Below are 18,033 nucleotides of genomic sequence, written 5' to 3'. Positions count from 1 at the left end.
TTCGAGATATATTTTCTCAAGAATGTTTTCTTTTGTGGAGGCTTCGGGTCTGAGCCATCAATTTGCGAGATCCCTGATTCGAAAAGAGAAGGCTCATGGATTCTCCTGGGGTCTCTCTTTCGCTTGTCTCAGTTTTACCCTATAGGTATCGTCGTCTATACCAAGACGTTCCAATATGCACTGTTTAATATCTGCATACGGGTTGTTGCCCTGTATATGGCCTGTTGATAGGCGGCCTGCAAGTCCTAAATATTGGCCCCATCGGTCCACAGGCCAATTGGCTGCTTGGGCTAGTCTTTCAAAGTTGGTGAAGAAGTAGTCTGGGTCTTCCCCCGGCACGTACTTCTGGAGGACCACGGAAGGGAGAGAGGTCACAGGCCTTCGTTGACCCAGGGCGTCGGTGAGTTTTCCCATGGTTTGTTTGTGGGCTACTCCCTGACCCTTAAGGACGTCGTGAAGCTGTCCTCTGTCGTCTTCAGCGGTCTTCAGGAATTGCTCCATGAGTTTTCCGAATTGTTCCTGTGATTCCGCCATCTTTTTTACGACGGCCTCCGTGCTTCCAGCTGATCCCACTTCTGACACCAGATGTGATGGTGGGTGTGCTGCAGGCCGGAAAAGCAGGCAAGGAGGCCGAATATAGTGGGCTATGCTGTAAGTTTTATTGCTCAGAAGGCAAAATGTAAAGTCACAGCAGAGAAAATAAGTTCCAGGGGATGATGCCGGTGTCCGCTCCGGGTCTTGGGGTCGGGTCCAGGTCTTCGGGACGTCCGATGATGGCTCCGGTATTGGGGAGGATCCACGGAGGGCAGCAAGAGAAGAAAAACAAGGGACCGTTAGTCCTATCTTGGGCCTCAAGGCACAAATGTAACTGTCACCGTCATCCGGGCAGTGAGGGGGGGAGGAAAGAGACAGTGAGGGAAGGGAGGTATCGGGGTGGAGGAAAAGCAGGGCGTCAGACAGCAAGGGTGTCGAATCGGGTCGTGTGGGGGAGGGCTTCTTACGCTGTGAGGGTGCTATACAGATATGATACAGTGCAAGGAACGTGGTTCTACGGAGATGGGGCAATTTACAGGGACTGTACAGCGAGCTCCTAGCGAGCACCGAAAAGAAAGTTGTAGGGTACTCACACGGTCCGCCGCAACTCTCCAGTGAGTCGCGCCGCTCTTCAGCCACCTCCTGAGGACTCCACCACTCTTCGGTCCACACGTCTTCGTCGTACGCCTGCTCTCCTTCTTACGCTCCAGTCTGAGTCTCCTGCCACGATGCTCCGACGGCGTTCTGGTCCCTGGTCTCGGCTTTTCCCTGTTCTGGCGCTGCCACGGGGGCAGGACCTCCGGGGTCAGAGGGATGTACTTCCTCTGGACGCTGTTCTCTGGTTGGTTCCTGTAAGAGAGAGAAGGGCGGGGGTCTAGTTGTTATGGTTGCTGCTCCGAGCCCCGTTTCTGACACGGGGAAGTGTTCGCGGGGTTGCAGTCCCGGCGGAAAGGAAGGAGGTACGTGTGTGGGAGGGCCGTGTCCAGGTAGGGGGGCCCGCGGCGCCGTCTCACATCCCCTTCCCCTAGTGTCCTTCTTGTACGGGTTGGAGAATGTGGGTAGCGAGAAAGGAAATCGGCATTACACTGGTCAGACCCTTTTCGGTGTTTTGTCTTGAAATGGAAGGGTTGTAGGGACAGGAACCAGCGGAGGACCCAGTCATTCTGCCCTTTGTTCCGAGCCATCCACTCCAAGGGGGCGTGATCGGTGTAGAGGACAAAGTCTCTGCCTTCCAGGTAGTATCGTAGGCTTTCAATAGCCCACTTTATTGCCAGGGCTTCCTTCTCCACTACAGCGTAATGTCTTTCTCTGGGGAACAGTTTTCGGCTCACATAGAGAATGGGTTTTTCATTCCCTAGGACATCTTTCTGTGACAACACTGCCCCTAACCCTTGATCGGAAGCATCCGTTTGCAGTATGAAGGGCAGCGAGTAGTCGGGGCTCACCAGGACAGGACTTGAGGTCGGGGCGTGTTTTAGGTCCGTGAAAGCCTGCCACAAGTCAGGAGTGGGGTTTCTTAGCATTTCATTGGATCGGTTTGTTTTCTTTAGTAGATCTGTGAGGGGGGCTGCTCTCTGTGAAAAATTGATACAAAAGGGGATGATGGACGGAGCGCTTGAGCAAATCAAACACTCACCCCCCGTCAACTGATCTGGGTTTAATCCATCACCATTCTTTAGCCCACTCAGCCACCCCATTTCAGACATGGCTATATGCAAATCAGTCTGACCCTGTGCCTCATCGGAACAGTCCAGCCCGAACTGCCAAGCCATGTCTTCCATGGACCGGAAACAAGCATCCTGGGACCAGTTTCGGATTCTTAATCCTCATCAGCCAGGCTATCTTGAATCCAGTGGCCATTTGAGCAAGGGACTGAACTGGGGTGGCAGAGTGGGCTAAAGAACGGTGATGGATTAAACCCAGATCTTTTGACTGGGTGTGAGTGTTTGATTCAGATGCTCCGTCCATCACCACTCCCTTTTGTACCGCTTTTGGCCGCCATAAGTGTCGCAGGGTATGCTCAGACGTGAGTCCCTTGCTCACTTTGCCACTGGATTCAAGCAAGCCGGGCTGAAGATGGCTGGAATGCCAGAAACCGGTCCTCGGAAGCTTGTTTCCGGTCCAGGGAAGACATGGCTTGGCAGTTCGGGCTGGACTGTTCCCATGAGGCACAGGGTCAGACTGATTTGCATATAGCCATGTCTGAACTGGGGTGGCAGAGTGGGCTAAAGAACGGTGATGGATTAAACCCAGATCTTTTGACTGGGTGTGAGTGTTTGATTGATTCAGATGCTCCGTCCATCACCACCCCCTTTTGTACCGCTCTGTGAAAAATTGGGTACAAACCGCCGATAATAACCTAAAAGCCATAAAAAGGCTCGAAGATCCTTTTTTGTTTGAGGGAAGGGAAGGGATTGGATGGCCTCTGTTATGCTTTCTTGGGGTCTTATCAGGCCATCCCCCAGGAGATAGCCCAGGTATTTGACTGTTTTTGCTGCCAGGGTTGTTTTGGCGGGGTTGATAGCGAAACCAAAGGAGCCAAGGGAAGAGACAATATTGAATAGATGGGCCAGGTGTTGGGCCCAGCTATCACTGAAAATGATGATGTCGTCCAAGTAGGCTCCGGCATACTGGGAGTGGGGCCGTACGACGTGGTTCATAGCACGCTGAAAAGTGGCGGGGGTGCCATGAAGCCAACGGGAATGACTATGAACTGGTACAACCCCTCAGGGGTGGAAAAGGCGGTTTTCTTTTTGTCCTGTTCCCTGAGGGGTATCTCCCAATACCCTTTGCAGAGATCAAGGGTGGAGATGTATTTTGCCTTTCCTATCCTCTCAATCATTTCATCCACCCGGGGCAAGGGATAGGTGTCAAAGCTGGATACCTTATTGACCTCACGAAAGCCAATGCAGAACCTGACAGACCCGTCAGGTTTTGGCACGAGGACGATAGGGGATTTCCAGTCGCTTACTGAGGGCTCTATAATTCCCATCCTCTGCATCTCGTCTATTTCCTTTTGTATGACTGCCCGGCGTGCCTCTGGGACTCTGTAGGGCCGCAAACGGACAACTTTCCTTGTCTCCGTTTCTACGGCATGTTCAGTGATAGTGGTTCGACCCGGACAAGAGGAGAAGACCCCTTTCACAGAACATAGGGCTTCTCGAGCTTGTACGGGGTTCAGCTCGGGGTCAAGACAGGGGTCAAAAGGGAAAGGAAGCGGTCGACTGGTTCCGGAGAGGACCGGACGGGGTCCTTCCCATTTTTTTTAGCAGGTTCACGTGGTATATCTGGGACGTACCCCGAGTGGGGTCCAGCTCCACCTCCTAGGTAACCGGGGTCACCTGCCGTTGGATGGTGTAGGGTCCTTGCCATTGACCCAGGAGCTTCTGGTCGGACGAGGGCATCATGAGGAGGACCAGATCACCGACAGCGAAGACCCGGGTTCTGGTGCCCTTGTCATACTGCCTCTTTTGTGTGTTTTGGGCGCTCACTAGGTTCTGCCTGACTATGTCCCGAATCACCGACAGGTGGGTCTTCAGGTTTTCCAGGTATTCTGGGAGCGGACGGGTGCCATCCGGCTCTGCTTCCCAGGCCTCCTGTGCCATGTCTAACAGGGTACGCGGGGGGGCGCCCGTACAGCAACTCATACGGGGAATAGCCTGTGCTGCTCTGTGTCTTGCAGCGGATGGCGAATAGGGCCAGCGGTAGCTTGTCTTCCCACTGTTTTGCTTCCAGGCCCAAGAGTTTTTTTTAGAGTTTGTTTTAACGTGGCGTTATAGCGCTCAACCAATCCGTCTGTTTGCGGATGATACGCTGATGTTCTGATTTGCTTTATCCCTAACTGGGAACAGACTTGTTTCATCAGAGCAGAAACGAAAGGGGTACCCTGATCGGTCAGGATTTCCCGGGGAAACCCAACCCGGGAGAATATAGAGATAAGGGCCTTGGCTATGTTCTGTGCAGTGGGTTGACGTAGGGGTATGGCCTCCGGAAAGCGAGTGGCATAGTCGACTATGACCAACGCATAGCGACTCCCGCTTCGGGAGGGCAAGAGGGGACCTATGATATCCATCCCTATTCGACTGAACGGGATGTCGATATGAGGGAGAGGTTGTAATGGCACTCGAGGGGGGGGGGGGGTCTATGACGGCTATGTTTTTGCCAGACCGCACATTCACGGCAGTACGTCTTAATCTTCTGATGCACGCCCGGCCAATAGAACTTCTCCAGGACCGCCTGACTGGTCTTCTCATCCCCGAAATGACCCTCTAAAAGGTGGCTGTGAGCTAGGAAGAGGACTTTGTCTTGGAAAGGACCGGGGATTATTAACTGTGGGTTCTAGTGTGCACCCCCTTTTCGGTATAGTAACCCGTTCTTTTTGTAGAAGTAGGGACCTATTTGCAAGGGATCCTCGTTATCTAGGGCCCTTCCCCATGCTTCCTGTAGGAGGGGATCCTCTTGTTGTGCTGCCATGAAATCCCTGTCTGTCTGCCAGGGGTGGTCTTCCGTAAGTGCGGGATAAGCACTGATGTAGTTTTTTTTCTCTTTTCTCTTCTGGCTTTTGGGTTTGTGTGGTTTGGGATCCGTAGCTGGGGATGTCGGACCCTGAGAATAGGGAGCCTCCTTCCACCACTGGGCCAGGGAGTCGGTGGTGTCCTGGAGGAGCATAGGCAGTCCTGGATAGTCGCTCCCTAAAATGGCTTGCTCTGGTAGAGCCGGCACCAGTCCCACTGTGAGGCATGTTCCGGGGTCCTTGTGATGCTGGACATGCACCTGGGTAATAGGGTACCGCTTGGTATCCCCATGGACACATTGGATGGCTACGACTCCCGTAGGGGTACCAACCGGGTGGGATAGGTCTTGAGGCCGGAGAACGCTTTGACGGCAACCGGTGTCGGCAAGGGCCATGACTCGTTGTCCATCGATAGACACAGGGCAGTGAAACAGGGGAGGTGCGGTCCCCGGAGTGGTGCAAACATAGTTCCTCACGAGGCCGGTCTCCATCGGCTCCTCCTTCTGGGGGCACACACGGGCGATGTGTCCGAAACCCCCACACAAATAGCACTGGGGTCCGGGGTTAGGGGGCCGGAACAGGACCGGTGAGGGCAAAAGGGGAGATGGTTCTGGTCTTCGGGGCAACAGAGGTCGGGGTGGACGAGTGGCTGTCGCATTGTGGGGCCTGTGTAGATGGTCTTCCTTGCCCCGCTGGAGTTCTTGAGCTGGGCTAAAGGCACTAGCAATTTCGATGGCTGTGTCAACGTGAGGTGGGAGTGTTGTCTTACCCAGCGCTGGGTAGCCGGGTGCAGGGAATTCAGGAATTGTTCGAGATATATTTTCTCAAGAATGTTTTCTTTTGTGGAGGCTTCGGGTCTGAGCCATCAATTTGCGAGATCCCTGATTCGAAAAGAGAAGGCTCATGGATTCTCCTGGGGTCTCTCTTTCGCTTGTCTCAGTTTTACCCTATAGGTATCGTCGTCTATACCAAGACGTTCCAATATGCACTGTTTAATATCTGCATACGGGTTGTTGCCCTGTATATTGGCCTGTTGATAGGCGGCCTGCAAGTCCTAAATATTGGCCCCATCGGTCCACAGGCCAATTGGCTGCTTGGGCTAGTCTTTCAAAGTTGGTGAAGAAGTAGTCTGGGTCTTCCCCCGGCACGTACTTCTGGAGGACCACGGAAGGGAGAGAGGTCACAGGCCTTCGTTGACCCAGGGCGTCGGTGAGTTTTCCCATGGTTTGTTTGTGGGCTACTCCCTGACCCTTAAGGACGTCGTGAAGCTGTCCTCTGTCGTCTTCAGCGGTCTTCAGGAATTGCTCCATGAGTTTTCCGAATTGTTCCTGTGATACCGCCATCTTTTTTACGACGGCCTCCGTGCTTCCAGCTGATCCCACTTCTGACACCAGATGTGATGGTGGGTGTGCTGCAGGCCGGAAAAGCAGGCAAGGAGGCCGAATATAGTGGGCTATGCTGTAAGTTTTTTATTGCTCAGAAGGCAAAAGGTAAAGTCACAGCAGAGAAAATAAGTTCCAGGGGATGATGCCGGTGTCCGCTCCGGGTCTTGGGGTCGGGTCCAGGTCTTCGGGACGTCCGATGATGGCTCCGGTATTGGGGAGGATCCACGGAGGGCAGCAAGAGAAGAAAAACAAGGGACCGTTAGTCCTATCTTGGGCCTCAAGGCACAAATGTAACTGTCACCGTCATCCGGGCAGTGAGGGGGGTAGGAAAGAGACAGTGAGGGAAGGGAGGTATCGGGGTGGAGGAAAAGCAGGGCGACAGACAGCAAGGGTGTCGAATCTGGTCGTGTGGGGGAGGGCTTCTTACGCTGTGAGGGTGCTATACAGATATGATACAGTGCAAGGAACGTGGTTCTACGGAGATGGGGGCAATTTACAGGGACTGTACAGCGAGCTCCTAGCGAGCACCGAAAAGAAAGTTGTAGGGTACTCACACGGTCCGCCGCAACTCTCCAGTGAGTCGCGGCCGCTCTTCAGCCACCTCCTGAGGACTCCACCACTCTTCGGTCCACACGTCTTCGTCGTATGCCTGCTCTCCTTCTTCCGCTCCAGTCCGAGTCTCCTGCCACGATGCTCCGACGGCGTTCTGGTCCCTGGTCTCGGCTTTTCCCTGTTCTGGCGGTGCCACGGGGGCGGAACTTCCGGGGTCAGAGGGATGTACTTCCTCTGGACGCTGTTCTCTGGTTGGTTCCTGTAAGAGAGAGAAGGGCGGGGGTCTAGTTGTTATGGTTGCTGCTCCGAGCCCCGTTTCTGACACGGGAAGTGTTCGCGGGGTTGCAGTCCCGGCGGAAAGGAAGGAGGTACGTGTATGGGAGGGCCGTGTCCAGGTAGGGGGGCCCGCGGCGCCGTCTCACACACTCCCAGGATGCTTGTTTCCGGTCCAGGGAGGACCTGGCTTGGCAGTTCAGGCTGGACTGATGAGGAACAGGGTCAAGGCTGATTTGCAAATGGCTGGGTCTAAACTGGGGTGGCATGGAGAGCAAAAAAACGAGGGATTTAACCCAGATCTCTTGACTGGGGGTGCATGTTTGATTTGCTCTGCATTCTGTCCTTCATCTGTGTCTCTATTACTGTCTTATAGAGCATACTAAAAGATACTTGCCATAAATCTTCCACTGGTTCATCCTGCAAGCATCTTTTCCAAATCGTAAAGGGGAACGACTGCCTTTGATCTTCTGCTTCATACAGAGCATCATACTATTTTGCAACCTCCTTCGTTAGAGGGGGAATATGAAGACTAGTTTTGTTTATGTCCATTTCCACCTTCCAGAGATGAATGGCAGCCTACGACAATATCTGGAGATGCTTAAACTTTGAAGGTCTCTCTTTGGTGGTTCCCAGTACATCTGACTGTCGGTTGCCATCCATCAGGTCGCACCATTTTCCCATCCCTGCCTCTTTAAGTGGAGCAGAGAGAGACTCTTGTTAACAGTCAGGAGTGCCAGACTAATCCCAAACGGGAGCTAATTCTGGATAGTAGGAACTCCCCCATTTTTACCTCCATTTAGACCAGAGTGTAACCACAGACTCTAGGGACATCAACCTCCCCTTTTAAAAAACGCCGGGTTCCCAAACTTGGAGAATCCCAACCAAGGCTCCACTTGCCTCTGTCATTACCTGCCCCATTGCTGCCCCTGCACATTTCTAGAAGGTGTGCCAAGCCAAGGTCATTATTGCTTTAAATTGGAATGCCAGGCAGTGCAGATAGCTGTAACTCCCCACTTTCCAACTTCCTACAGAATTTTTCCTAAGCTATTGTTTCTCTCTTTGCTACCCAAATAAAGATGTTCATGTCCGATTGTTTTCCCTGTACTACTTTGATCCAATGCCAAGGGAATATTATCAAATAAAAAGACACCTGAGTAACTATGCTCATCTTAGTTTTACCCTGCCATAAATGGTTAATGGAAGGTTCTGCCATTTCTTGACGTCTTTACTAACCCTCACTAAGTTGTGTTTAGGAATTAAACCTACATTGTGGTTTATCAGGATGCCCAGATAACTTAACTCGTGCCTGACAAGCTCAGAAAGAAAAGACTGATTACATACCATAATCTCAGTTTTATCTCTGTTAATAGCGTACCCCGGAAGTTCTCTGAATTTCCCTGGTCAAATGTGTAAATCTCAGCAGAGCGCGCTGGGGATCGCTGGAGTGAAGTATGAGATCATCGGTATAGAGGCCAAGTTTCTTTGTAAACCCTCGTACTTTGAATGGCTGAATCATTTAATCAGCTCTCACCCCGTGGGCCAGCAGCTCAATATAAAGATTAAACAAGAGGAGACACGAGACACCCTTGACTAGTACCTCTTTGGTTATTCTGTTTGACAATTGCCCTTTTACCAAGATTGTAGCAAAATAATGTGATGCTAGTAGAATGAGGATGTATTTTTTTATGTTTTCTTTTTTTAAGTGCAAACTTAGTGAACGTAACTGTTTTTGCGCCGGGTTTTTATAACTTTTCTTTCTCCCTTTCGCTCAGGGATATTGGCTACTAAACATTTTCTTTGCCTTTATTCCTGAGAATTGTATGTTCTTATGTTTTTATTCTATTATTTCAATTTATTTGCTGTTTTAAATGTACTGTGTTATTGTGTACTTTATTGGCTCTTTAGAGCCGAAATAAAGAAATACATTGACTGCATTCTGTAGCTTAACGGAAGCCATAGCTCTCTACATTTTTCACCAACTCTACTGTGGTCTTTGCTAAATCATCTTTTTTTGTAATACACTGTATATATATATATACAGCGTCCTCATACAAACCATGCGAACACCCCTTCAGCCATCATCCACCTGTTAAACGACAGTAATCATGACAGACCATGTACCTAGCATGTTATATTTGGGTGTGTACACAAAGTTGGGTGACATCTTAGATAGCCCAAGTCCTAAATAGGTTTTAACTCCAGGGAGTGGTGCTACACCTAGGTTACAGAGAACTTTTAGGTAGACGCATTCTTAATGCAGAAAGATGTTACAGGCTGAGGCCTCAAACATAACTGTAACGTAATAAACATTTTACAGATGCAGACATTGATAGCAAAGCTAGTCCATAGTTGATACAGATTGTACGACACTGACACTAAATATGTGCTATAGGTTAGAAAAAAGTTACAGGCTTAGCCTTTGACAGCAGAGCTTTCCCAAAGGTATTACAAATATTGTACACCCAGGCCTATGACAGCAGAGCTATCTGTTGGGTTCTGTGAAATATATGTTCAGGCATCTGGCAGAGCAGACATCTCTCCTGCTACACACATCAGAAATAAGAAAACAAAGCTATATATGCTTCAGGTTACTAACCCGGAAAACGATTCAGTCGTCTGTGAGATGGATGTCCTCCCAGACTCAAATTATTGTTGGACTCCTTTCTGAATGGGAAAAGCTCTTAAAAACTTTTACTTTTCTGTAGAATTTAAACTCTCTTAATAATAGTTTAATAAAAAACGGCAAAATAATCGATGCACAGTTCTTTCTTGTGTAGTGAACGATAAATCTAAAACCATAAGCAGGTTTGGTGCCTTTAGCTGTTTGTGATTAGAAGAATGTAAACTTATACATGAATATTTTCATTTATGTTTCAGAGTGCTTAGTTTGTATAGAATGGTTTAGAAAAAAGGAGGCAGCCCAGTAACCTGGAAACCTGGTTAGGACAATTCTTATCCACGCAAATGATCCCTATGGGGGAAGTGTAGCCCTTGACTTCCACGGCAATCGTTACAAGAAACATTTTACTAGTAAGTCCTATGTAGCGTTTTTTTTTTTTTGGCATTTATTTTCATTCTTCACAAGAAACCCTGGTCTAAAACAAGGACTCGGTTTAACAATTTCCAGTATCAAATTAAGACAAAGTGCTCCTATTTAGCGATGCTGAATGCAGCAAAAAGTGATGAAGTGAATAAATAGTGCACAAGTGCTATACATAATACAAATGTATACGTGTGACTGATGGGGACATCATGATGTAACATACAACACTGAAGGTAAGAGTGTCCAAATCCTCAATGAATTTTAAAAACACTCCACAGTAAATATTTTCGACATTTAGGCAACAATACAAAATTTAGAAAAGGGCCATCATCATCCGGACAGACTAATGTAGGAGACACCAAGATTATCATACGGATATAACCCAGCAGCCTTTTTAGGTCTCGCCTAGCGTTGCTGTGCACATGCTCAGCTCGCTCGGCAAGATTTATTGCTAACGAAGAGTTTTAGAAAAGGGCTTGAAGCCCCGCCCCTTATTTCCATTGGCTTGCATCACCGTTTGTGCTAAACAGTGGCCTGCCATTGGAAATAAGCTTTCTGGGGTGCCTCCTTTTCGCTTTTTTGTCCGGCCCATCCGGACTGGATCGCCTTCTTCACGGCTGTTGTGAAGCAGTTTCTTATCGCAAGGAGGCGTGTTATGTAAACAAGCCGTGCGATCCAGTCTGGATGGGCAGGACAAAAAAGAAGACCTGGCACCGCGTGTTTATCTTTGCATCTCGCTTTCACTTTAAAGTGGAAGCGCAATGGAAAAATAAACAGCGACTGCCTGGCGAACGCTTGTGTTTCTCTAGGCTCAGGTTTTTCTGTCGAGCGCCCTTTGTCATCCATCCAAAAGAAAACGAGGACAAACCCTGGAATGTGTCCAAAAGCAGTCTCGCCTTGGGACACCTCCTCTCTCTCTCTCTCTGCGCTTTCCACAATGCTCTACCTTTGTTTCCCAGATCACTTAAATTAGTCGTCCTTCCCTTCTGGAGGCTCAGCACAGCTCCCCGCAGTGCCCGGAGCAGCATGTCTGGTGGCAAATACGTGGAATCCGAGGTAGGGCGCCTGCTCTCTGCACCGCTGTGGCGCTCGGTGCGTGCAGTGGGTCATGGCAGTGGCATCACTGGGGTCTGAGCCAGTGTAGCCCAGGTGTGTGCTGGCTGGCACATGCTGCACCTATCACTGCATGTGTGCCCTGGGAAGAGCAGGGAGTGCACGGACGCAACCCCTGGTGGCTCGGTTCCCTCGCTGGCACTGCTGGGGGATTGTGATATGTGCAGATGTGGGGATGAAAACGTGGCATTGTCAATGCGGCCACGGGATCTACGTGCAGTGGGATTTATTGAGCTGTCTTGTGACATCTCAGTGTTACATAGTTGTGGAGGGGGGGGCGGGAGAGGGCCGATTGTGGCTCGGGGGAGGGTGCTGCAGAGTTCCTAGATTCAGGCTTGTACTTTCTATTAGAAACTGCAGCTTTCCAAGGGTTCCAGGTCTGTATGCCTGTGTTTTTAAGCAGTGCTTGTCATTAAGAGGAAAGTGCCAATTCTGGAGCTCCCACGCACCGACACGCACCGACACGCACCGACACGCACCGACACGCACCGACACGCACCGACACGCACCGACACGCACCGACACGCACCGACACGCACCGACACGCACCGACACGCACCGACACGCACCGACACGCACCGACACGCACCGACACGCACCGACACGCACCGACACGCACCGACACACTCTCACACTCTCACACTCTCACACTCTCTTCACTTATTACCTTTCTCCAGTTACTAGAGTGGGGAAGCTTGTTTTACATGAGTTGGTGAGAGTACCAGAGTGGTGCGGTGTGTGTGTATGTATATGTGTGTGGCGTGCATGGTATGGCACTGTCTGTGGGTATGTTAAGCAAATGTGTGAGCTGTGTGTTTGGCTGTCGGCGCACATGGATGCGATACTTCTCTTTTTCTACAGTACTGACTATGCTTCTACGTGTGGGTGGACTTCTGGGCATTGCACGTGTGTTCATAATGTGGGTACGTGTATGTTTTTGTAGATGTGGGTGTACTTGTGATCGTGCAACTGACACTGATTCTGTGGGGAAGGTTCTCATATGGAGGTAAGTGGTATGGTTCTCATATGGGGTGCTCTGCTAATGATATGCTCGTGGGGCCGGTGTCCTTTGAGTGATCTGGTCGTGCTTGGCCCTTGTGCTCTCGGTGTGAGGTCCTTTTAAACCAGGCCATGCTCTATTTGGGAGATGTTCAAGGGGCAATGGTGATAAAGTCTCTACATCACAGGGTTTCCCTCTGAGTTAGTGGTGGAAGGGACAGGGCTCCACTATGGAGAAGTGCGGAGCGGTGCTTTGCTGGTGATGTTCTAGTAGGGCTCGAGGCGCTTCTTTGTGGGTGAGCTACTTGTAGGGCGCGGTCGTTTGTGGAGAAGTTACTCCTGACAATGGGGTCATCTGTGAGGAAAGTGAGGGAGGGTAAGAGGTGCTTGGGCGGGGTTCTCTTTGAAGAAAGTATCCTTGTAAACGGGGCCTTCTGAGGGTCGAGGGGTTGGTTGCAACGCAATAGGTCTCAGTTACGTGAGTTTAAGCTATTGGCATAGTAAATAACAATGTCTTTTATTTAGGTTTTTAAAAACAAAACAAAAATAAAAGGCATTGTTATATGCAATGTCAATAGCTCAAACTCGCGTAACTGCGAGACTTATTGCATTGCAAATGCTTGTTTATTTGCCTTTTTAGGTCGAGCCTAGTGCAGCGCACTTGCGCTGCTCTAGGAAAACTACGTCTTGGAATCACTCCGGACTTCCGGCCTATGGCTTGCGGTTACGAGCAGCAGCCGCCTGCACACCACTCGTGAGACGTTGCAGCTTTAGTTTCACGGCTGCGCCCGCAGGGGTCATCTGTTTTCATCGATCTTGTCTTTTGTTGCCGTCTCAAGATGGTCTTTTGTTTTGATTCGTACGGGCCCGCTGGCGGTGCGTGCTGCAGGCCTGTTACTGCAGTTCCGTTATGGACGCGGCAAAGTTTCCTCTCAGCTGCATTTGTGCCAGATCCTCCCGAGGCTCCTCTGCCTCCTAGGGCTCGTGCCACCACCCCTCAGGGGAGTTTTCGCTCATCCAGGACACGTGCCAGAGTATTAAAGTTTTGCCGCCCCCTCCACAGATGCTGTTTTCACGGGGGCTCTTGGTACTGACAGTCTCCCACAGCCGCGCAGACCGCTCCCTGCCTCTTCCAGCTCGTTGTTGGTCTTCTTTGGTACTGTCTAGGACCTTCCGCCTGCTCCCATGTACCACTTTCATAGGTTTGACTGGCACATGCTGGCACTGGGGAATTCGGGGCATGGTCATGCAAAGGCAGGCATTATCTTGTCTCTTGGAAGTTGTTCCACATGAGTTTTCCACGGTGTTTGCTTCGAAGAATCACCTTTTGTTGGCCCAGGATGCCGGTGGAGCTTTCCACCAGAGTAGGGCTGTGGTGGGATCAAGTCCACAGCCGGCTGCTCGTAGAGCGCGTTCATCGAGTCCTCTTCTGGATGAAAAGCACCAGTTTGTTTGTCGTCACTCCTCCCCAGCTCGGCTGCAGCCTTCCTTGTCAGGCACAACATCTCTCGCTTGGGGTTACCATGGAGATGGCACCACGCCCTGCATCCTGCTGAAAGGACCGGGCCCTGGGGGATGCAGCGTGGAAGCTGAGAAGTGTTAGCCCGCTTTGCTCACTCCTGGGAAGCCACCTATCACACTCCCTCAGCCAACACCGAGCACCTACCTACGGGGGTTGCCTCGCACCCCACAGCGACACAACTCAGTCGCTGGTTAACCCCAGGATAAGTGCCAAACCGAGCCCAGTGGGACTGTCCAGGCCACAGCAGTGCTGGTAACCACACCTGGAGCAAGCATGGACATGGACAGCTGGATTGGGATGGGACGGACACGCCAAAGATTAATCTGGAGACCATGTAGGGGGTTTGTGTGTACAGAAGGCATGGGAGGCGGTAGGATGTGCACTTTTCCCTCTAGAACTATGAAAACACACGGGCCTGGCGTGTCTTACCCTTTGTGCTGAAAACAAAAATCTCTACGGTGAACCCCGATTTTCTAGAACCCTATACCACGGCCTCCAGTGACAAGCTCTGCCATGCACCCTTTCCACCCCCTGTGGTCAAGTCACTTGGTGCTGGACCCCGGGCTTCTTTTCCTTTCTCTCTCTCTTGCCCTCTATCCCTCTTCCTTTCTCTCCCCCGCTCCCTTTCATGCTTCCTCTCTCTCTCTCTCTCCCCCTCCCACTCATGCTTCTTCTCTCTCCCTCACCCTCTCCGCAAGGCAACAGTCTCAAAAGCATTTGCAATGCAATAGGTCTCGCGTTACTGAAGTTTGAGCTATTGGTGTTGCATTATTTTAGCAATGCCAATAGCTCAAACTTTAATAATGCAAGACCTATTGCATTGCAAATGCTTGTTTTTTCCTCTTCTGTATTTGTAAATTTTAGACTGCAATTAAATCCAGCGCACAAATAATTGCATTTCTGTACAGAACCCCAGTTTAAAGGTCCCTTAGCCTCCACGGAGGACCACAGAGTTTGATTTATGTTGAGGCATGAACGCCTTTTTGCAAGATGTGGCAATAAGTCTTTTAATGTGTACAGGTTGATTCTGTGATTTGGGAAAGCTTGAAATTTTCAGTGAGCCTGCCAGATGGTTACTCAATCTAACAGAATGTTACCCTGATTCATCTTTTAGATTGTAAGATCCGAAACCGTGAAGAGGGCATACATCTTCCTCTAAACCGAGAAGGTAAACCAAGAGGAGATGCAGTGATTGAGTTTGAGTCTGAGGAAGATGTACAGAAAGCCATGGAGAAGCACAGGAAGTACATGGGTCAGCGGTACATTGAAGGTTGGTATGTTCTTTTCAGACCTGTTCTATTTTAGTATATGAATTTACTGTTTGAAGCAATTCTCCTTACAACGATCTGATACGCACCTCATTCATGGCTTTTATTTGCATGTAGTTTACTTTTCTCTTTGCTAAAGTGTTTGTCTTTTTGCCACCTTTTCCTCAAAGGAATGCCAGTCATATTTGAATAAACTGTACAAGGAGCTCCTTGTTGTACAATCCTTCAGGCTTCTCCCAGGAGGAAGGCCATTGTGTATCCCATTACACATTTGTTTACACTCATGTTGACTGGGTGTTCTAGTTTTGAGGCCAGCAAAGTGAGGGTAATTGGAACATAAATTAAAATTGTGCACACGTCATATGCTCAAAAGACGACTTCTAAGAAACCTCTTTGTATTCTGACTGCTAGCATGCTGCTAGCACAATTTCTTGTTAGGAAATGAGTGAAAACAAAATAGCGAGTTGTTAAATAGAATTATTGTTGTTAATGATAAGAGTTTAATGTGGTTAAATTGCCAATGATTCTCTGCCAGCGTTTGTCATTTAGTGATGTAGTTATTATTTGTGACTCTAAGTTCACAAAAAACGTTCTTTAAATTTTAAATTGGTTATTATATGTCGGTGTGATTGATGCTGAATGGGGAAGAACCGTTGTCACGATTGTGAAACATAAATGTGGGTGAGAGATATGAGCACGTGTGAAATCGATGATGGATTGAAGGGGCTAATACTGCAAAGTGTTAACAAATATGAGTACAAAATTTATAGCAACTAAAAGAATGCTGGTCTTGTACCGCATGCATGATATCGCATGGTGTTTAGCCCAGGTTCTTCACCAGCTTCTAGGCACTTAAATCTGTATCCTTGAAAAAAGAGTTCCCTCCACTTTTTCAACATTGAAGCAGCAGTCTATAGACCGATCTTGGCTTCCGTCTCTAAAAACAGAATAAGGAGGGAAATTATTGATAAAATATTTTCTTTAAAGTGTTTCTATAGTCAGTCAGTCAAAACCACTTTATTCGGCTAATAATAGCCATAAAAGTACACAACAAACAACAATTATCCTACCAACAATACAAATGGATAAAAGTCATAATACATTTTGGGGTATATAAAATATACCAATTTCATGACAATAAAAAGTACAAAGAAAAAGGATCGCTAGTAATTCATATGTCGAACAGCAAATACATCAATAAAACATCATCCTTCGTCGCTTTTTCACAAATATAAAAACATTTGATAAGCAAACAGACAGATTTGTATCAGAGTATATGATCAGCCATAGTTTAAAATGTCTAGCACCCTTTCTTCCTATGCCGAACAGCCGCCACAAAAAAATTTGCAACATTCATAATCTCCTAAGAATCATTTAGCATCTGAAAATATAACAAGGCAGGTCTAACTTGCATAAAACCTTTCCCCTTTAGAATAGGAATTAAAAAATGTCTCCGCATGGGGCTAAAATGATCGCAAAACATCGTAAAATGCATGGTATCCTGTATTGAGAAATTGTCACATGTACAAGGGCCTAGATCGTTTATCCAACTCGTCTCTTCTCATCTGCTAAAAGTCAATGAATGAGATTGAGAAGAAATCTAGTTAAGAGAAAATGATGGAAAGGCTTCGTAACAATTATCAGATACGGTTCGATCTGCGAGACAGTTTTTGGCAAAAGGTAAGCTCTCACAGTGGGTTTCAACAGATTTAAAAAATGTGTTTTAACCCATACCAAGTCCACTTTCACTATCTTTTCTGGAGAGGCAAAAAGTTCAGGTCGTCCCAGTTTGTCTAGAAATGACTTAACATATTTTAGCCATTAAATTTTACTTGCATACTCCAAGGCGACACAGTCCTTGGCAATTTCTCTGTTTTAATGCCAATTCTAGGTTAGCCCAGATCATTATCCATCATGCCACAGGGCCCAGACCTATCAGGTCCGCAACGAAGCCAGTGCCCAGTTCTTGGTGTATAACCGAGGTAGGGGTAGATTGGGGAACCACCAGAAGGTATCTTGAAATTTTATTTTCGGTTGTCTGGCGCCCGCTGCAGATTTAAATCCCCAAATCGCATACCTTGCTGTAGCAAAACATTTGGATGTATAGATATTGATCATGGCTTCAAGGGGCTTCGCTCCAAGTCGGGATGCAAAACCTTGGATGGCTGCTATGGATCTCGACATCGTATGTTTTTTGGCTTTTTGCTGAGAAACCCACGAGCCCCTCTCATCGAATAAGACTCCCAGGTAAGAGAAAGAAGAAACCCTTGTCAACTCTACCCCTTCACAATAAAAGGATTTAAGCTTTTTTGGCTTCTGCCCCATTGTCATTATATGCAATTTAGTTTTGTTAACAATTAGATCGGAAAATTGCATAAAGGACCCAAAAGAATCCAGCAGCCTCTGCAACCCTACCGCTGTGCGGGCCAGCAAGACTGTGTCATCAGCGTATAGGAGTGCAGGGATAACCCTGTCTCCTTCATGTGGGATATCTAAACTAGCAGTATTAAGAGAGATGTCTAAATTATTTATATAGAGGGTGAAGAGCAAGGGAACTAGGATACAGCCCTGACGTACGCCTCTATCGATTTTAAAGTGCTTTGTGTATTTGCCATCTTGGCTAACTCTAACCCTGGCATAAAGATCCTTATGGAGTTCTGCTAAAAAATAAACTAGGCAGCAATCCATCCCCATGCCTATCAATGTTGCCCATAGCTTTGATCTATTTAGTAGATCAAAAGCAGAGAATAGATCCATAAAGGCCAGCTGTAATGTACCTGTTTTAGCCACTGTATATTTCCCGGCCAATAGGTGCAGGTTTAAACACT

General features: G+C 48.5%; 1 protein-coding gene across 1 annotated transcript in view; it reads left to right on the top strand.

Annotated features, from left to right (window-relative positions):
- Positions 1-18,033, top strand: part of GRSF1 (G-rich RNA sequence binding factor 1) — a 324,061-nt gene that overhangs the window by 37,168 nt on the left and 268,860 nt on the right. The window contains exon 3 of the mRNA XM_078676404.1: positions 15,052-15,207. Within this exon, the coding sequence (XP_078532530.1) occupies positions 15,052-15,207 (156 nt within the window). The remainder of the gene's footprint in view (positions 1-15,051; positions 15,208-18,033) is intronic.

This window comes from Lissotriton helveticus, chromosome 2_1, assembly GCF_964261635.1.
Source record: "Lissotriton helveticus chromosome 2_1, aLisHel1.1, whole genome shotgun sequence".
NCBI classification, from domain to species: Eukaryota; Metazoa; Chordata; class Amphibia; order Caudata; family Salamandridae; genus Lissotriton; species Lissotriton helveticus.
Note: the sequence above shows the minus strand (reverse complement) of the source record. Positions and strands in the feature narration are given on the sequence as shown.